General features: G+C 37.0%; 1 protein-coding gene across 2 annotated transcripts in view; it reads left to right on the top strand.

Moving 5' to 3' along the window:
- The window catches only part of PPP2R2A (protein phosphatase 2 regulatory subunit Balpha), a 79,413-nt gene that overhangs the window by 25,856 nt on the left and 31,675 nt on the right, over window positions 1-21,882 (top strand). Inside the window, exons 3-4 of one of the 2 annotated variants that reach the window (XM_040626485.1) lie at window positions 6,666-6,804; window positions 20,277-20,374. In XM_040626485.1, the coding sequence (XP_040482419.1) occupies window positions 6,789-6,804; window positions 20,277-20,374 (114 nt within the window). In that variant the 5' untranslated portion in view covers window positions 6,666-6,788. The remainder of the gene's footprint in view (window positions 1-6,665; window positions 6,805-20,276; window positions 20,375-21,882) is intronic. The other variant, XM_008702052.2, reaches the window with a different exon arrangement.

The following is a 21,882-nucleotide window of genomic DNA, read 5'->3' as shown; positions in this document are numbered from 1 at the left end:
TTGTCTGTGCAGGTTGGCTGCTTGTGTATGGTAGGTCCCATGCAGCAGTATGTTATTTGTGCTTAATGTTATTTGTGTTAAGTCCCTTCTTAATTCCATTTCCTGCATATTCATCAGCAGAGGACAAGAAACCTGAATTCTGATTATCCCAGAGAGTATACACTCTGTACCAGATGTTTTCACATGCGAAAATTTGTTGACATCTGATGTAGTTTTTGTTGATTCTCTTCCTGCCCTGTTTATTAGTATTCTAAGAAAATAGGGCAAATAAATCATCTTAAGGGGAATGAGTGTGGGGTAGAGGGGTAATACAGTGTAGGAAAAGTTTTTTTCATTTTTTTTTAAGATTTTATTTATTTATTTGAGAGAGTAAAAGTGAGAGAGATCACAGAGGGAGAGGGAGAAGCAGGTTCCCCAGCTGAGTGGAGAGCCCGATGCGGGGCTTGATCCCAGGACCCTGGGATCATGACCTGAGCCGAAGGCAGATGCTTAATCGACTGAGCCACCCAGGCACCCCAATTTTTTTCATTGTTAAACCAAAAACAGGTATTTTGGTTTGTGAGTTACAGTGCTTTTGGTATTCTGACTTAAGATTTGTCTTTGATTAAGTGTTAGGTTCTTTTCACAGTGCTTGGTACCTACTGCTGGGCACATGGTTGTAGGAGGTTCTTTACAACCATGTGTGACTAGTTCATGCTGCTGAGCAGCTGCGTGTCTGATTCCTTTTAAGATAAGTATATTGCTGAAGTGTTTCTATGCTAAGTTTGGTGACATTGCATTTTTTGGAAATCATCAAAATTTAGTTACTTAAATTACTGTAGTAGAATGTATCCTGGGGATTGATGATGTAGATTAAAACGTCTTTGTTTTATCCAACAATAGAATTGAATTCATGGGTAGGAAAACCAACAGGCATTTCCTGTCATATTTATCAAAACAGAATGTTTTAAAGAATGTGTAAAGTGCTTTACTTAAACAAATCGCTGTGTTGACTTCCAGTGGAAGATGATGATCTAAGTCCATATGTTAAAACAAACAGACAAACACACTGAAATGACCAACAAGATAATGGGAGAGTTCGGTCTCTGTGGAAACCCTGGAAGGGTGCCATAACTAAACTAAAAGGGTTTTGGCAGGAAAAGGTACAAATGAGAAATGTAGTGAGGGAAGTTCTCTCTGGTTAACTCGGTGGTTGAGAAGCCCTCCTAGGGTGTGGGTAAAGACCTGTTTTGAGCTAGAATTTAAGGGTTGTCCATGGGGTAAGTGGTTGGTATGGTATTTTGTACTTTGAAGCAAGGATTGAAAACTAAATGACTCAGAATGGTTTTTACCAAGGGCAGTAGATCAGTGAAGAGCGGCTAGCTACCCATGGTTGCAGGAGAGAGACTAACCATGAAGCGCACTAAGTTGAAGGTACCTGCTCTGAAAGCTGCCTTTGGTCTGCACTGCCGCTACTTGGTTACATATTGCTGAGTCTCTGTGGTGACCAGGGAAGTGTGTCAGGCAGCCTCTAAGATAGCCCCCAGTGATCCCTGCCTTCTGGTATTCGTATCTTGTATCTTATTCCCCTCTCCTTGAGTGTGGCTGGACCTAGTGACTTTCTTCTCCAAGTATGACAAAAGTGAATGGGTTAACTTAACGGCAAAACTTTTCAGGTTAGGTTACAAAAAGGCTTTGGCTTTCAGTGCTGGGCTGTCGTCTCTCATTTGCTCTGAGAGAAACAATCTCCCATTTTGTAAGCTTCTCTGTGGAGCTTATGAGGCAAGGACCTGGTGTTTCTGGCCAACAGCCAGTGAAGACCTGATGCCTGCCAGGAGTCATGTGTATGAGCTTGGACTGCAAGCAGATCCTTCCACCATTAAGTTTTGAGATGACAGAGGCCCTGGCTAACACACAGACTGCAGCCTTGTGAATGACCCTGAGCTGGATGCCCCCAGCTAAGCCACACTCAGGTCCCTGATCCACAAAAACTGAGAGAATACGTGTTTGTTGTTTTAAGCTAAATTTGGGGTGATTTGTTAGGCAGCAGTTGAGAACTAAGACAGGAAATACCAATGTGAACACATATACCCCCCCACCCCCAAGTTTTGACTTGGTTCTAAATGTTTTGTTATTGAACCTAACACAAATCCCAAATGTTATATAAACATGGATCTTTGTCTTTAAAGTTGAATATACGAAAAGGTAGACACATAACAGACTTAGTAGTCTAAAAGAAGATGACCATTATGAGCAAGTGATATCCTATGATACAGACTTATTGCAAGAAATGAGAGAAAATGTTGCAAATTAAAGAAGAACTAATTAGTATTCTCAAGGAGACTCATGAACATTTGAAGGAAAAGAACCAGAGGGCAGGAAAGAGTTCTTAAGTGAAATTTGTGATTATTAACTGTTGACTTTTTGGAGAGGTAGCAGAGGGCTTTAGAAATAGTCCCATAATTCAGAGGAAAAACTGAGATGGAAACTATAGGCACAGGTATAAGAAACAACAAAGAATAGATCCAGTGTATAATAAAGGTTCAGAGTGAGAGATCAGAGCAAACATATAAAAGATAAAGTCAGAGAAACAGTAAGAATTATCTCGACCTAGAGAGAACAGATCAAAAGGGCTCAGAGAATATATAGCTAACATTTATTGAACAGTTATTATGTGCCAAGTATTTTTCACGTTGAAACTCATTTGAAATTCTCTACAATCCCCATATGTTGTTAATATTATTCTTCTGCAGATAACTAAAGTGCATACCAAGCAAAGTAAATGAGATCCATACCTAGGAATAGCCTAGTGGATTTTAAAATTTTAGGATATAGAAATAAATAGTACAAGTACCCAGACAAAAAATAGGTTACCTGCAAAGGAAGGTGTATCAGATAGGCATTTCATTTGTTTTCTATATGCTGGAACTATGTTACTTAACAATAGCATGTGTAGCTGTTAAATTTAAGTTAGTTAAAATATGATAAATTCATTTCCTCAGTTTAAGTGTTCAATAAATAGCTGTGAGTGGCTAGCGGCTGCCATGTTGGACAGTAGAATGGAATATTTCTATTATAATAGAAAGTTTTGTTGGATAGCATCATGCTAAAGGAGAGTAGAGTGGCATTTAGAAAACCCTGAGGAAGAAGCTATTAAAACCTGAGAATCTTAAATTGGTGAAACTATCCTTCACATAGGCAGGATAACAATATGGCAGTTTTCAGGCTTGTAATGATTGAAAGTATGCCACTCAAGTACTTTCCTTGAAAAAATTACTCAGTATATCCAGGCAACTGGGAAGTCAGCAACTCAGAAGCATGGTGAATCAGCTTCAGAGTCCTGTTTTTTTAACCCTCTGTTTCTCAGAATAACCTAAGATCTATAAAAGGGAAAATCTTCATTGATGGCAAATCTAAAGAGAATATCCTTCATAAGCCAGATCTCAGACTGTCAGAGCAGTGATTTCAACCTACAACAGCTCAACTCCAGAGGTGCTTCTCCCTTTAACTGTTGTTAAATAAAGTCACAGAAGACAGGTTTTATTTTAAGGACGTTTAATCCACTGAAACCACTTTTGTTGAAATCACACAGAATATCTTCGTGCCGCCAAATCCAAGCTTACTTCTCAGTCCTCAGTTTGCTTGATCTCTGCACTTCTTGGGGACAGTTCATCACTGTCTCCTTTTAGAAACACTTTGCCTGGCTTCCAGAAAAGCTCTTCCTACCTTACCAGTAGTTCCATGTGCAATCTCCTTTACTAGCTGGCTCCTCCTCCTCAGTGCTAAATGTGGGAGAGCCAAAAATCTCTTGTTTTCTGTAATCACTCACTAGGAAATCACATTTAGTGTTTAAGTGCCTTCTGTTAGCTGATGATACTTTAATTTATATCTCCTCGTCCTTCCCTAAACTGCTGTCAAATCTTATCTAGCTGCCTGTATGACATTTCTATTTGCATGTGTGGTTGAAATCAATACCCAAAGATGTGAAAATGAAATTCTTGGCTCCCCCCCTCTCTTTTTTTAAAAATAACATTTATTTATTTATTTATTTATTTATTTGTGTATGTATGTATGTATGTATGTATGTATTTTAGAGAGAGAGCACAGGAGCAGGCATGGGCAGAGGGAGAGGGATAGAGAAACCCCAGCAGACTCCTTGCTGAGCTAAAGCCTGATACCGGGCTTGATCTCAGGACCTGAGGTGACCTGAGCTGAAAGCAAGAGTCGTACGCCGAACTGACTACGCCATCCAGGGGCCCCTTGGCTCCTTTCTTACCCCAAACCTGCTCCTTCCTGGTGTGTCTTTCCCCAGTAGGTGGAACTGCCTTTCCTCCATTGGGCTTGGTTCTAAAACCTTGGATTTATCCTTTGACACCTCTATCCACCAGCTTAATTCTGGCAGTGCTATCTTCAGAGCAGTTCTGAGTTTACCCATCTCTCTGTGGCTGCCCCTGAGTTCAGACCATCATCATCTTTGCTTATGCTACTGCAGTGATTCAGGAACCAGTCTCCTTTTTTCCCAGTTTTGCACTGTATTCGCACAACAGATAATCACTTTAAAACACGGTAGAAACCCTGCAGTGGCTTCTTATCACTCTTAGAACAAATCCACCATGGCCTACAAGGCTGTATATGGTCAGGCCTCTGCTAAATAAGCCATCTCCTCTACCACCTTATTGTGTATTAGTGTTATCAAATTTAGCAAACTCATTTCTACTTAGGCTGCCTGCTTGGAATATTTTCCTTTACAAGTTTGGATGACTAATTCTCTGTTCATTTTGGTCTCTGCTTAAGTCACATCCTCAGAGAGGCTTTTCTCTGCCCACTCTACCTGAAATAATGCCCCACCGCCATTACTTATATTCTCTTGTTGATCTTTCTATATATCTGTAGTCCTTAAGACTACTTGATACATTTTATATTTGTCTATAATAGGCCCCCAACACAAGAATGTATGTATGTTCCATATGAAGACAAGGAATTTGTTGTCTTATTTAACTCCTGTATCCCTAGCAGCTAGAAATGCTAGCATGACGCAGAGTATCTAGCATGTAATAGATGCTCATTAAAATATTGTTGAATGAATGACTTTCTTAAAAAGCAAAACTACAGAAGTGCACGAGATTAAAAAAAAAAAAACAACAGTGTCCAGAATTAGAGGAGTAAACATTTTTAGTTCAAGTAAATGGAGAAAACCTTTAATTTTTAATTCTCTTTTAATGAGATTCATGAAAGAAATTGCATCTTTGAAAACAGAATTGTGAAAATTTCAGATTATTGGAAAAGCATGATTACAATTATTTAAAAAGTGTGGTGGAGACAATGAATTGCAGTGTAAATACAGTTGAAAAGAAGGTCGGGAGTATCACCTTGAGCAAACTAACCTGCCAGAGCTGAGAGAAAAAGGATTAAAAAAAAAAGGGAAAAGATGGGCAAAAAGAATTTTCTGAACCAGATTTCCTTTTTTTGTCATAGTACATGATATATTCCTTTTGGTCAAGGATTTTGGTGCTTTTGATGCTTTGTCATTCGTGACATAATCTTTTGAATTATTTAGCCAATGGAGATTAACTTTTTTTTCTTTAAACCAGAGTTGTATCTGCCATTTAGATGGTGTTAAATAAGGCTTAATATGAGACATACCAATGTATTAATGATATTAAGTACATTGAACCACCATGAGAACCTGGACATTATTATTCTTGCTTTCATCTTTAGCTCTCCACACCTTATCAGTGATCAAACCTTGCATTATATACTTCATAGATGTATTTTAAAATCTCTGTACTTTTGTCCCCTTTTCGCCTTTGTGGTTTAGTTAATGAAATAGTTAATATTAATAAAACCAATTTTATAGGTTTGTTGTGAGGGTTAAATACCTAACATACCGTAAGTGCATTTTAAATGTTTGCTACTTATGCTAATATTGTTATTGTACGAGCTTGGCTCAGATCATTATCATTGCTTACCAAGACTTGTCTCTAGACTTCTCTCCACTGTTACCCTTCTCCCAGTTCCCAGTTCTGTTCTCTTCAGCCTGAGTAATCTAAAGGCACATCTAATTGGATTACTTGTATTTAACACTTCCTGGTATTTAAAACTTCCCAGTGGGCTCCCTTTTAACATTGGGGTAAAGTCTGTAAAACTTTCTGTTAACACACCTTAATGAACTCTAGCTTCTCTGTGTAAACAGGCTGCGCTTTTGTACTGGGGTTTGTAGGGGGGTCGGGAGGAATCCTGTCAAAACAGAGTTGGGTGTGACTTTGCCAGGACAGATGGACAACAAAGGGCTTTCTGGTTCTTAAAGCATAGCCATAATAATCCTAGTTTGTAAAGATTTTAGGCAGGTATTGATAACCAGATGCCCATTCTGGTTATAAAAATATCTTAAGGCATGCATAGATGTACAAGCTTTGTGTGGTACTACTTTGTATAATCTCTGTGGAAACTATGTGCATTATATTTTGATAAGGCAACTTAATGAGGTGATTTGCTTTGTGAAATGAATTATGAGCCAGTTAAGAGTGAACATCTAACAAAGATGGTAACGTTAGGTTTAGAATGGTCAGTTTCGAGCTCTTCATTCTAACATTTTATAACATTAATACACCAAGGCTTGTTTGTTAAAATCACACCTATACAGCAAATGTATTAGCAACTGTTTATCTTTTTGTTCTTTGTTGCAGGAGGGTATGGTTCCATTCCATTTTATCCAAACATGATATCAGATTATCCAGGAACAAGTTAAAAAGAAGGGAGACTGGTTCCAGAACACATCTCTGGAAATTACCCTTTGGACCCTGACTCTCATGGCAACATTACAATGTAGGTTCTGTATGAGCATCAATAGCCAGTGGTCTTTGTTGAGCCTATCACATAACATGTTCCTGTTCACTGAGTCAGAGGTTGAAAAAGGTTATTATACAGGCTGCTAGCAATTACTTTATTATTGGAAATCATGGTGTAATCAAAGTGATATTTTGGTCCAGAGACCTAGGAGTACAGAATCTTACCCACGACCAGTCCTGCTTCAGCCTGAGGCTTCTTGAGTGTACAGTCGCTGACTTAATGATGGTTTGACTAATGATGTTTCAACTTTATGATGGTACAAAAGCTGTATGCATTCAGTAGACATTGTACTTTGAATTTTGATCTTTTCCCGGACTAGCGATACACGGTATGATACTCACTCCCAGTTGGCCACGTGACCACAAGGGTAAACAGCCAGTACACTTAACAATGATTCTGTACCCATACAACCATTTATTTTTCACTGTTGCGATAGTTATTCAGTAACTTACATGAGCTATTCAACACTTCATTATCAAACAGGCTTTGTATTAGATAATTTTGCCAACTATAGGCTAACGTAAGTGTTATGAGCACATTTAAGGTAGGTGGGGCTGAGCTATGATGTTTGGTAGGTTAGATGCATTTAAATGCATTTCAGTTTATGGTTTTTTCAATTTACAGTGGGTTTATTGGTCTGTAACCCCATCTTAAGAGTATCTATATGTAAAGAAGCAGCAAAGTGGGGCAGCTGTAGCACTTTGTTAGTAGTTTGGGCTTTAGCCTCAGGCTCCAGGGAGCTTTGCTGGACCATTTGGAGAACTTTACCTAAGCCAGATTGGCCTCTGTAGCCTAGAAACAGTTACGGTAAATGCTTGTTTCTTTGTGCAGCAAAGCCCAAACCCCAGCCAACATCTTCTGCTTACCAGCGTGCCTACTGTGTGCCACATTCAATGCTCATTTCTTTACATTTATTGCTTGGTTACCCCTCAAAGCAACTCTGTGAGATAGGTATTTAAAGATGAGGAAACCGAGTCTTTAAAAGCCTTAGTTACTTCCTCAGGGTTATATAGGCAGGTGAAGTGAAGAAATGTCTAGTCTGACATCTCATCATTTCCTGCACAAGTTTCTTACTTGTGGCCCCAAGAATGTATTACAGATACGCTAAGATAATGGTCCCTTGTTCCTGGGGATGCTTGCTGGGCTGGACAGGGGGGTACTTAGCTGATTAGATTTTCTGACTGAATAGACATGAACAGCCTAATCTTTTATACTAGTGTGCCATACAAATATTATATTCTGTGTATGCCCTGACATGAGGAAGATAGAGACACATTGGCCTGTTCCACTGAAAGTAACAAGGGTCAGCAAAAGAAAGCATTTGTTCCCACTTCTTACAGCCATCCTCTGATCAGCCTCTCTGGCTACAGTAATATGCCATAGTCAGTGCCAAGTGGGAAAGATTGTTAGGAGAATCTGGAAGGGAGACAAAGAAATGGTTTGAACCCACTCCCCTAGTAACCGGTGAGCAGGTCAAACCTTACTTTAACAGGAGGAAGAGATTCCTAAAGGGATGGCACACACTTAACTTGCTTTTTAGGCCATAATAAAATGTTCTTAAATCTTGAATATACCACTTTTGTTGGACAAGTGGACTGACCTTTGAGAAAAGGTAACAAAAAGTTTGAGCTCCATCTAGAGGTCAACAATGGTAAAGAAGCATCATAATGGGAAATAACCTAAAGCTAGCCTACAAGAAAGAAGCTGGCAAGAAACTAGCATTTTATAGATGCATTATCCAGAAAAATATTTTCTTACTTAATAAGTAATATATACTTATTTATATTAGTTACCTTTGAGAAGAAATTTGGGGTAATCATACTATAATTAGCTATGTGGGGTCAATCCTGAAATTCAGTGTTTGCTGTATTAGGGTATATTGAACTAATAAAGGAGAAAGGATCATGAAAATAGGTTGTGTCCAAACAAAATAGCATGCTTCTTAATGGGAGCTCTGAGCTCTGAGAATGAATTTCTGTGCTATCAGAACATTCTGACAGCAGGTCCTTGACTTTAGCAGAGCTAAAGGTGATCAGTATACTAGCTGTGTTCTGACCCCCCTCCACCTCCCCAGCTTCTGAAAAGAAAAGGACAATGAGCACCAGAAGATTAATATGCTGAAGTCCAAGTTGCAGGCATATGTTAAAACTTCTTAGAAAGCTAACATATAGTTTAAGTTTTAGAACCTCAGCTGACTAAAAGAAAAATCTATTTCAGACAGAAGTCTTAGTCCTGGTCAGATACTCCATGGAGGAGAATTAGTTACGGTGCTCACCTTTACAGTATTTACTCCTTTTGTTCTCAATGTTTTATTCTTCTATTCAGAACTCATACATAGTCAGTATTGTAACTATAGAATGAAAAAGTTAGAAGTCATGTTTAATTTGTAGTAATATTAAGAATATATGAAAGTTACATGTTTTTTAACAGTTTCTGAAGTGCTCAAAAAAACAGAAGGATGGAAGCATCCCACAAAGGGACGCAGAAGCCAGCCTGAAAGAGCTCTCAATGACCGAATCTGGAATAATTTGAACAATACAATAATGACATAGTAAGATTATAACCCGAAGTATGAAATAAATAAATATGAGTTCGTATAGGTAAATAACCAAATAAGTGGCGGAAGGAAGACATATTTCTCCAACAGAAGAATTTCATGTAATTTATGTAGATTAACACTCCCAATCCTTAAATGTAGGCTGCATTTAATGACTTCCTACCTCGTGGAGGAGGGGATAACTTTATAGTGGAGAAACCTGGCAGTCATCAATAAGAAATATTGTTAAAATGTACCCTTGCCTGATGTAGTAAGAATGACACTTCACCTCTGTGATCTTTCTGCCAGTAAGCCATACTAGCAAGTGTGGCCATGAGAAAAACAGTCTCAAATCTAGGGACGTACTGTAAAGCACCTGGCCAGTACTCTTCAGAACTGTCAAGGTTATCCAAAACAAGAGAAATCTGAGAAACTGTCATAGACCAGAAGAAGCTAGAAACAAGAGGACTAGGTGTAATATGGGATCCTGGATGGTATCCTGGAACTGAAAAAAGACATTAGAGAAAAATGAGTGAAATCTGAATGAAGTGTGGAGTTAGTTAATATTCCAGTATTGGTTCTTCAGTTGTGACAGAAAAACCATAGCAAATGTAAGATGCTAACAAATAAGGAAATACCTAGGCGGAGGTGTACGGGAACTGTCTGTACTACTGTCTTTGCAACTCTTACGTAAATCTAAAATTATGCTAAAATTAATTTATGGAAAACAAAGATTGGGTTTGGTTAACTTTTGTGCTATGTAGCTTTTGTTCAGTGATGTTTGAGAAGTCATCCCCAGGTGTCTTGAACAATGGGGAACTTCTCTGTTATGTGTATATGCATTATCACTTGCAGTTAAGTAGCATGTAGTGAGTAGTGATCAGTGACACAGGAATCTCCAGTACCATGGTTTACTGATGTAGCAGTGGCGGGAGTTGAGCAGAGTAGAATCGTGCTTTACTGCCTCAGTTCTGTTCTGATTTCACCATTGATTGACTTATAACTTACAGAAAGTAACTTGTGTTAAATCACTGTTTTTGATGAATTCCAGGTTACAAAGAAAGAAATCTGAGATCCGTTTTTGTCAGTGCGGTCTGGACTAGTGGACTAACAGAGATCCATGGTCATGGGTGGAGTTATGCAGCATTTACAGATGTGTTGCCCTTTCAGGTCTTTAATTTTCCATATTCCAAGTTGCTTGATAAAAAGCGCATTATTTTTCTCAAGCCATTATTATGTTTTCTTCCTCCCCTAGATGTGTTAACTGAATACATTTTATATATGCTCTGTGAAAGATAAATCCTCTGTCAGTGTTTCTTTGCAAATGATATTTCTTTGCAAATTTTGAAGTTCCTAATTGACTTACTCATGTCCAAAATATATCTTAATAGTACAGCTGAGAGACTACATCTCCAGTAGTCTTGGAGACTTGCCTAATGGTTAATGAAGGGCAGAGGGAAAGAGTGGAAAGGGAAGAGGATTTCAAGAAAAATGATAGCAAAATGTGAAAGGACATTGGCAGAATAAGAACATTGGATGTTTCCCTTAAATTCTCTAACACTTTAGATAACTGGAAGACATTAGTGAGCATCTTTACACATTTTTAAAAATTTTTGGATTATTTCGGTAGGATGGCTTCTGGAACCTGATACAAAGTTCCAAGAGAATCAGTGCTTTGTGGCTGTTGATATAAATAATGAAATAGTTTTCCAGAATAACTGGATATGCTTCTCTCTGCAATGTAGGTAGAACAATTTATACTTTTTCCTCTAGCTTAATAGACAGAAAATGGTGCTTTAAAAAATTAATTTAGAGTAGATATTTTCTTATATTTTACCAGTATCGCTCTTATGTGAATTCTCTTACCATGTTGTATTAGCTGTTTGTGGAAATACAAGTATTTTTTTTCCTAATCCACTTGTCTTAGATATTGTGTAAAAATCACATTTTTCTTTTATTACGTATTATCCCTCTGGTGTATTTCTACCCCTCCAAAGATCTAATATGAAAAAAAATTTTTCTCCTGCTGGGCCACATACAGAAAGGCTAAAGGAATGGGGATAAGAAAGGTGATATTTCAAGCAAGGCAGACAACATACCCAAGCTAAAGAAGGAGGCATTAGAGTGGGCCTAAGTGTAAATGTGGAAGCTGTATATAAAATACATCAGCCTTTCTAGAGAATTTGGCCAATGCTGTGGTACAAGAAAGGAGGATGGGTATATTTAGGGGAGAGGTTCATATTGTTTTCTTATGATATAATTTGCAAACAGTGAAATTCACCCATTTTAGCTTACAGTTCTTCAAGGTTTGATTTTTTAAAAAAACATACAGATGGGGGCGCCTGGGTGGCACAGCGGTTAAGCAGTCTGCCTTCGGCTCAGGGCGTGATCCCTGCGTTACGGGATCGAGCCCCACATCAGGCTCCTCTGCTATGAGCCTGCTTCTTCCTCTCCCACTCCCCCTGCTTGTGTTCCCTCTCTAGCTGGCTGTCTCTATCTCTGTCGAATAAATAAATAAAATCTTTAAAAAAAAAAAAAACATACAGATGGGGTGCTTCGGTGGCACAGTTGGTTGAGAATCCAACTCTTGGTTTCAGCTCAGGTCATGATCTCAGGATGGTGAGATCCAGCCCCACGTTGGGCTCCAGGCTCAGCGTGGAGTCTGTTTAAGACTCCCTCTTCCTCTCCCTCTGCCCCTCCACCTTGCACGCATGCGCACTTGGGCACGCACGCTTTCTAAAATAAAGTAAATCTTTTTTTTTTTTTAACATTTTACTTATATATTTTTAAAGATTTTATTTCTTTATTTGACAGAGACAAAGTGGGGTAGCTGGAGAGGGAGAAGCAGGCTCCCTGCTCAGGGAGCATGAGTAGGATCAAATATGCTCTGTAATTTTTTTAAAGTGGGTGTTGTAACGTAGATAACATTCTTTCTTAATACAAATAGATTTTACTTTTTTGCACTGAGAATGTAAGGTATACATGGACAAACTTTGGAGAGAGATACACTAATACAACCATAGTGGTTCTCAGAAGTGAGGTTAAAAGTGATGATTGTCTTTTTTTACAAAGCAGTTTGTGGGACAAGTTGTTATAATTCCATTACAGATTTTACATAAATCATAGTGTATATAAAGACATCATATACATATTTTATAATTTGCAGAAGTTTGCTAAAAGACTGTTTAGCGATTACCCATCATTATCTCTTAGTGGTGGGATTTCACGTTTTCTTGTTCTTTCAGTTTTTTTTTAAGTTGGTTAAAGTGATCACTGTATTGTTTTTTTACAAAAACAATTGTCTTAAATATTTATATACTTAGGTTCCTGTAAATCTTTTTAAGTACTTTTATTGCAGTACTGGTTTTTACCTTCTGCCTTGGAATTGTAAGATTACCAAGTGGTTAGTTAGAACCAATGGTTCTTAATCTTTAGCTAGTTTATTGTGGTTAGAGAATGTGGTCTTTAAATTTGTAATTAGAATTCTTTAAGGGACTGTGTGGCTCAGTGGATGAGTCTTTTAAAAATTGCATAGCTCTTTGGAAGATAATTAATTTTTTATATTGGTAAAAGTTCTCTGCAAGTGTGTATCAATTATATCTTTCAAGTGTGTATACTTTCTCCTCCCTCCCCCTTCTTCAAATCTGTCAGGCATGGAGAGGCATATGTCAGTCTTATACTGTAGTTAAAATTTTTGTCAATTCCGATGTTTCTAATAACCCTGCATTGTAAAAAATCTTTGGGTGTAAAGATTCGTTACTGTTAACATCTCTACCACACTTTTTATCAAATATACACATTATAAACTCTTTTGTCCTCTTGAATTCTTTTTTACTTAATTTAACCAATGATTGGAGGCAATATTGGCATTTACTAGGAATGGGCCAAGTGTGTTAGCTATTTGGCAGTTTGCAGGATGGTCTTGAACAAGAAAAAATCATCCTGCTCTGCATGACTTAGAATATTCTGCCAAATGTTCATAGTACTGAAAAAAACTTATTCTGAACCTAAAATACAATTCTTTTATCAGGTTTTTTGTTGTTGTTTTTGCATGGGTTTAATGTACATACTGAGGTTTACTGTGATTTACACAAGGGAAGATTGTGCTTTGAAATATTAGAATTTTTTTTTTTTAAAGATTTATTCTATAAAGAGTGAGCAGGGAGGAAGGGCAGAGAGAGTCCTAAGCAGGCTCTGTGCCACCAGCAGAGCCCTAAGCAGGGCTCAATCCCAGGTCCCTGAGATCATGACCTGAGCCAAAACCAAGAGTTGTACACTCAACTGACTGTGCCACCCAGGCACCCCTGAAATATTAGAATTTTACAAAGAATTCTCCATGATTTTGCAAAGTCACATCACCAGTGCAGGCTGTAGATGGTTTTTGAGTTACCACTATTATATACCTGTATAAGTCTGCATTTGTAACTGATCTGTTGTTGTGGTTATTCTGCATACAGTGTCATCATGCTTGAATGTTTACATACTGGTCTTAAAAAAAAAAAAAGACACCCTTTTTTCTGGGACTGCAGTGACCCATGTGGTAGATACCTGTTAGTATCCTACAAGTCAGGTCTTTGTTCTTTTTTCCTGTTTCGCTCCTGCCTTTTTTTTTTCTCCCCTATTGCTAGCCCTTCAAGTTCTTAATCTTTTCTACTGCAGTATCTAATCTGTTAATGCCATCCAGTGTATTTTTCTTTTCTAGGTGTTCCTTCTTTGTCTTTTCTCTTATATTTCTCAACATGTTCATAATTCTATGTTCTGGAGCATATTTACAACAGCTGTTTTAAGGTTCTTGTCTGCTGGGACCTTCATTCCATCATTTTTGTTATTTCTGGTTCTGTTGGTAATTTTTCTTCTGGTTATGGGTCACGTTTTCCTACTACTTTACTTTCTGGTGATTTTGGAATGAATGCCAGACATAGTGAATTTACGTTGTTGAGTGTTGGATTTTGTTCTAGCACATCGTTACTTGAGGTAATTTTGATTTTTTTTAAAATTTAGCTTTGTTAGGACAAATTCAGTCTTTGGTGCTGATTTAGTCCCACTACTAAGGGGATGCTCTTCTAAAGACTTTACCTGATGCTCATTAACTGTGAGATTTCTCTATTCCAGCTGGTAGGAATCCTTAACAATTCTGAACCCTCCTAAGCTTTCTGGTGGTTCTTTACTAGGCCTTATGGAATGTTCAGATGGGTATTAAATTAAGGATCCTAAGTGTCCTCTCTGTAAATCCCTCCAACTTTCTTTTGGTACTCTGCCACAAATTCCAGCGGATTCTGCTTTCTCTAATCCCCAGTTTCTATCTCCACAGCTAAGTGAGAGTGCTGGTCTGTATTTGAATTCTTCCTGACTACACTCTCCAAAAGTAAAGCGGGTTAGATATACGACTCCATTTCTTTCTATTGTCTAAGGGTTCACAGTCTAACAGTATATTGTTCGTTTTCTAGTCCTTCCCAGCAAGAGGATGCATCCAGATTGTCTTATTTTCCCTCATGGCCAGAAGCAGAAGACCAATCCACCCTCATCCTCACCCACATGTCAGAGCTAATAATTATTTGCTCACCTAATGTATAACAATTATTGTTCATTACTACCATGTATATATTTTCCCTTGTCTGATTTTTTATGCTGAGAATGTTGTATTTCTGTGCCCTGTTTATTATACCACTTAAGAAATAGGGAAGATAGGTAACAAGAAGGGAATGTTACGTCTGGTGAAATAAAAACAGACCAGTAATACTGCTGTTGTAACTTTACCACCATCAACTACCTACCACTCCACCTCCAAAAGAAAGCAGTTATTTTGCCTTTTTAGAATGAAACCCAGCTACTGATGGTTTAGAAGGAAAAAGTGTTGGAAGAAATGAGTTCCATTTTATATAGTGCATTATAATTCCTTGGTTTTTATTAACAGTGTGTAAGATTTAACAATAAAGGTCAAAAACATTGTGCATATTAAGTTTTCTTACTAAAAATTTGATTGTGCCTTTAAGTGCTGTCTTTATTTTGGCTTGGAATTCAGTCTCTGCCTGAAATTGCTGTGTGTTGACTTAGTGCACAGGAGGGCAGTTGAAGGGCAGTCGTTCTTTTTATTAACTATATTAGAATGTTCTTTTATAAGATTAACACAGGCAGTTTTTTCATTGTGAAATAACATTTTTATTGGCCATAGGAAATATCTTATTATTTTCTTTAAAAGAGGAAGTTTTTGTTTTTCGATTTTTGTTGTTTGTTGCTATTGGTTTGGGAGAACATGGCCCAGTTGATGTGTTATACTGGGCCATCCCTTGAGTTTAGTAACAGTGAGGTTAATGTCTTTGCTTTTTTTAAAGCATGTTATAGTTACTTTAATCTCTAAAGTGTTCTCAAGTTTTCGTTAATAGTTTGTTTTAAAACTATTATCCAGGAATCTAAATTTTCTTGAAACACATTTATGTTTTCATCCTGCAGCAGTCCATGTATTGTAAGATTGTTGTTTTATTTTACCCATAGCTCACTGTTTAAAGGTTCAAAATTATCTTCGGTCCAGCATTCTTGGCTTTGCAGTAGCAGTCAGTGTCCAGTCTGTTTTAGACTAACACTGTCCAGTGTGGGAGCCAGGTGTTGCTTGTGATGACTGTATTAAATTGTGCAGATACAGGAGACTTCCATTGTAACACAGTTCTGTTGAACACCACTGTTGTGGACTTCCTGCAGTCATCACCTCTATTTTTTAAAAATGGTATGGAACATTAAAAGAATATTTTCTAGGAGTGGATTTATTATAATTTTCCCAAAACTGATACCCTTGTTTGGTCAACCTTGCTGGGGTGTAGTGTGATACAGGTGCATGCTTTTTAGAGCCATGCTTCTTCCTCACCTTTTGTGCATCATGGTACCCCTAGAAAGCAGTTACGTCAGAATGGCACACTGAGGTAAATAGGTTGTTCAGGATAGGAGGTTAACCAATTTGGGTGTTTTGCAGTATCCAGTCAAACTCAACCCATTCCTGGCATACCAGTGTGCTGTGGCACCTGCAGTTCAAAGCTCAGTTTCATAGTGTTCTTCTTAAGTGATTCCTGGATGTTTTGTGATTCTGTAAGCAGCATTTGGTTTTGCTTTTCATATGTCATATTCTCGGTGAGACCATGTGAGATCTTGGCATTTCACGAGTCAAAAAAAACTTAAAGCATCATCCAGAGACTTGGAGATTTAATAGGTGCTTGTGTATATTTGATTGTTCGTATGCTTGTGTACAGATGGCTGAGCATCCAGAAATCAAGATATCTTTTCTTTTGGGGGGAGGGGATGAAGGAACACCATTGACACAGTGCCTATTTAAATCCCATCATACAAACCAGGAAAATAATTTACTTATCTGAAATATGGCTGTATTAAATACATGAAATATAAAAATTACAGCAAGGAAGCCACAAGTCTATCCACCCACCTCCACCAAATGTAGTTGCTTTACACTGTTCTACTAAGCAGTGGTTTGGTTGGCTATTTCTAAAATTTTATTTGTTGGCTTTTGGCAAGATGAGTAATAACAAATACCAGTATCTTAAGAATATCTGTAAATTGAAAAAGTTGTATGCCTTTCATTCATTGTTTCTCTTCCTTCCAAAAGGACTTCTGTGGTGTATGGTATCTTTGGTTCTTGCCCTTCCCTAACATTCAGCCTCTCTTGATACTTAGGCGAGGTGCTTAGTTGTTTCTAGGATTCCTCAGCCTATCTCAAGTGTGCCTGTTAAAATTTTGTACCCTTGCTGCAAAGGTGGTTCAGTATTAAGGATTTATAACATCACTTTACTCTGGAATTCTAGTTGTTGTAAAATAACCATTCCTGGGATGAGTGACCATTGTGAGAACAGATGTCTTTTTTTTTTTCTTTTTCAAATTTTTATTTAAATTCTAGCTAGTTAATATATGTAAGAACAGATGTCTTATTTTTCTTGTTGCAGCTTGCACTAAAATACTGTTCTTTTTCTCTTCTCCTTTCCCTGCCCTACCCTTCTCCTCCTTCTCCCTCTTACATGCGCATAGACACAGACCTACACACTTCTCTCTGCTTCCCCTCCCTATCACATATTCAGTGACTGCATCCTAACTTGCTTCGTGAACCAGTACTGTCTTTAGTACCTGGGGGTAGTGTAATCAAGGCTGCTTTATTACTTGATCCTTGTCCTCTCTTATTATAGAGACGTAGACTCCCCATCACCACCATCCCCATCCCGCATCTCTCTTCAGCCCTTTTGCTATAATGACCTCCTTAATCATCTCTAGATTTTTTTCCTGGCCAGGTCACCTAAGGAAGATCAAGACTTCTCCACTTTTGGAAATCGAGCCTATCTTGCAGCATACCTGTCCCTCCTGCTTTCCGCTACTCAGCAGGGAAGTTAGTCAGGCTGGTCTTACCATCATCCTTGACTTATCCCTTATTAAGTTATAGCCATGACAGCTTATCTGCTTAACGTGGGGTTGTGATTAATTTAAGTGAATGCAACAATTTGTACCTGGGAAAAAGATGAAATAATTTAAATACTGAGCCAACACTATCTATTATTCATTGGATGAACAGGAAAATGAATCTCGTGTTAGGTGTGAGCATTTTAACAAGTTCTAGAGTTCATGGATACTTTTGGTGTGCAATGACTATATTCAAATTAAGTAGTTCATTTGATGCGTTAGCCAAAGAAACCCTAAACTAGCAGTGCAGTAGGGTAAATTGAGTTGGACTCACAGCAGAAAAGAATTTATGCTTGTTTGAGGGGTTTGAATTTAAAGATGATTTTATTATGCATGATTTTTACCTTATTCCCCAATTTTAGAACCTAACCTTCAAATAAGTGAGTCCATATATTCTGTCTGGTATTGTTAGCTTCTACTTACTTTCTGTCTCAAACTGTACTCTAATGTACTTTAAGTGCAGGGACTGTATATGTTTTTAATCCTTTAACATTCATACGGAAGTAAGTACAGTAGTATAGAGCACCCAATAGAATGGCTTTATGTTTGATTTCTTATTTGGCCCATTGCTTCGTGCAGTAGTGTATTGTTTAATATTTACATATTTAGTATTTACACTGTAGCTTTTCCAACATTGTTTTATTGTTGATCTTTAGTTTTGTACCATTGTGATTGAAAAATATACTTGGTTTGATTTCAGTCTTCTTAAATTTGTAATATTTGTTAGGTCTCTTTATGTGATTTAATCAGGGTTCTTCGGTGTATACTTAAAGAAAACGTGTATTCTGTTTTTCTTGGATGGAATGTTTTATATGTATATTTTTTAGAACCATTTATTCTGAGGTATGCTTCAAGTAAAAAATGTTTTTGTTGAAAAAGAAAAAAATAATTTTAACTGAGGGTACTCTTTTAAAATAAAGCATGTCAGGGGAGGTGTGTGGGAGATGGGTGAAACAGGTAAAGGGGATTAAGAGTGCACTTACCATGGTGAGCACTGAATAACGATATATAGAATTGTTGAATCATTATATTGTACACCTGAAACTAATGCAACACTGTATGTTAACTATACTGGAACTAAAATAAAAAATTTAATAAAAAATAGAATGGCTTTTAAATATTTACTTATGTTTGACTTTATGGAGTAGTCCAATATATTCAGTTTTACACCTTTATGTTACATATGCAAACACTAAACTTACTCTTTCCTCCTGATACCACTGACCATAGGGGGCTTCTGGGATAAGGTTTTTAACCTGGAAGTGGGGTGCTGTCCATACCTCTGAAGGTATATGCAAATTTTTGTGCACACTTAAAACATGCAGTTTTTTGGCACAGCATGTGTAACTTTTGTAGATTCTCAGAGTGTTCCAGAAAGGTAAAGTGTCTTGGACCTAGATAATGGAGAAAGCGAAGAAAGCTCTCCAAAATCAAGCTGGTCTTGTAAAAATCACTAAAAAGAAGACTATAAAATGCAGTGTTGGACAGATTATTGATAAAGAAACTTTGGTCAGTAATTTTAAAAATTTAAGGTATATAGTGTTCTTCATTATATCAACACTCTTAAATTCTTGCAGTGAGCTAATAGAGACCAGAAAATGACCCCTCTCATAGGAAAAGTTTACTTATTTCAGGTGCAGATGACAGTCTTTCCTAATTTGGCATAATACTTCATAGTGAAGCACTTGTTAGTAACAGTGGTAGTTTTTACAGTGTAGTTGCTTTATCTTAATGCCTGATTCTGTAACTTAGAAAAATGGCTCTGGTGTCAAAAAGCAAGTGAAAAACCCTAAAATTTTATTTAATGTTACTGTGAAATAGCACTGACTTTGGGTGTAATGACTGATTCTAGTAGCCTTTATGGTGTTTGGGAGCCATAAGAAGAGCTGTGCATATTGAAGCTATTGAAGGTGCATAGCACAAAGCATTTCTGCTATCCTTGTGTTCTGTTTGCACACTTTAGTTTGAGAGGCCATAATTTGAATTAATAATTTGATGTTTACAATTTCATCTGAAATCATTTTTACACTTAAAATTTTCCCCCATTTCAGTTATATCTGCTTTAATTTTGTAGGCCACCTTTGGGTTTGCATAAAGATGCTTATCAAAAGTATATAAGAAAGAAAATTAGCAACGTAATTATTAATGTTTAATGGTACTATGAAAATGTTTCACAGATTGTTAATTACATTCATGATTTTAGTGAAATACCAGTAAACTACTAGTATTTAAGTATTTATTACTTGCATTCTTATTAAAGTAGTCTCATACTGATTTATTCTGGAGGGAATTTTTTTTTAAGAAACAAAATAATAGTGAAAGAACCTTAGATTTACTTATTTCTGATGACAGGTTGATCTATAGGTTTGGAACATGTTAGGAAAAACATGCTAAGTTCTGAAACTGTAGTAAGTTGGGAAGGAAAAACTAACATTTTTTCTTTGTTTTTGTTTCAATTATACAGCAGATATAATTTCTACAGTAGAATTTAATCATTCTGGAGAATTACTAGCAACAGGAGATAAAGGTGGTAGAGTCGTCATCTTTCAACAGGAGCAGGAGGTAAGTGTTTAAAGTTTAATACCTAAATTTCAGTTTGCTCTTGGGGCTAGAACTTGTTGCACTGAAGTATTTCATCAGAGGATATTGGCTTTTTTTTTTTTTTTTTTTTAAAGAAGTACGTGTTTATTCAAGCAGAATATCCAACGGATAGATAGCTCTGCTTCTCTTAGCTCTCTGTGTGTGTGTGTGTGTGTGTGTGTGTGTGTGTGTATGTGTGTATGTGTGTATGTATGTGTGGTTTTGATTTAAAAACATAGCACTTTAATCATTAGAAGATTTGGTTAGAGAAAGGAGTGGGAAGTGGTGGAATTAATCCAAGATTTTGACTGGTTTTGAAGCCTTGGCCCTTTTTTCCCCTCTCTCTTAGAAAAGTCCATAAAGCAAAATTGCTTTGTTCTCTTCTCAGTGCCTAGTTCGCTTTGTGTAATTGGGGGTGGGAGGCTAGTTTAAAGAAAAAGCTGCTCACTTATTTTGACATCAGTTCATACTAATATTGTTACTATGGTTTAAATAAAACGGTTTTAAATGACAATTGTATGTATACCCGTGTAATGTAATTTATAAGCTCAGTACCCCTTTTAAAATGAGTTGATTGGAAAATTGTTTCCTCTTCTCTTTGAAGAAAGGAATTTCTCATTGCAGACTCTCGAGATTAAAGTGAGTTTTGTTTTGTTTTGGGTATAGCTTAGGCACACTTCTAAATCTAATTGACAAGATGTCTCGCCAAAATTTTATGCTAAACAAAATTTGTCACACCAGATTTTCCCTTGCTCTCTCCCTCCATTTGTAAATCAAAGCTTAAACCTTACTTAAAATCATTTGTTTTGAAACATCCTGTCCCTGTCTATATATCCAAAAAGAGTTAAAAGTGATGTGCATAAATTGCAAGGGTTTACAAGTAGATGTCTAAATCATAACAGAGAGTTAGGTTTTAAAGGATTGTGAAGTTCCTTAAATAAGCAAAGAATCTAGTAATAATACTACTACTTTGCACTTCTATAGCGCCTTTGACCTGAGGATCTCAAAGTGCTTTACAAACACTAATGAATTAATCCTCACAACACCCCAGTGAGGTAGGTAATTTAATTTTAAAAGAAATGATTAATAGTGTCTGATTAGAAGATGCACAAACACTAAATATGTCTCCTTTTATTTATTATTTTTTTGGATGGAAGACAATATGAAAAGACTCAAGCTTTTCTTGTCAAAGATTGTTCTTGTGGGAAGGGGGGGCAAAATCAGTTTTCTGTTCCTGTTTTCAAGCAACTAAAGTCTTGACCATAGGAATCTTGAAATACTTAGAGTTGAAATGGAACCTTACAGATCATTACAGTTTCCCTTTTTTTTTTTTTTAACAAATGAGAAAGTCAGGATATTAAGAGATCACTTGATTAGTAGCAGAACTAACAACTAGAACCCAAAACTTCTGACATGTTGTCTTCAATGCCTTTCATGTTAGATAACCAAAATATGAATGTTAATTTTGTTACTCAGAATTTGAGCTGGCA

Source organism: Ursus maritimus, unplaced genomic scaffold, assembly GCF_017311325.1.
Source record: "Ursus maritimus isolate PB19 unplaced genomic scaffold, ASM1731132v1 scaffold_11, whole genome shotgun sequence".
Lineage (NCBI taxonomy): Eukaryota > Metazoa > Chordata > Mammalia > Carnivora > Ursidae > Ursus > Ursus maritimus.
This window is presented reverse-complemented; position numbering and strand designations above follow the sequence as displayed.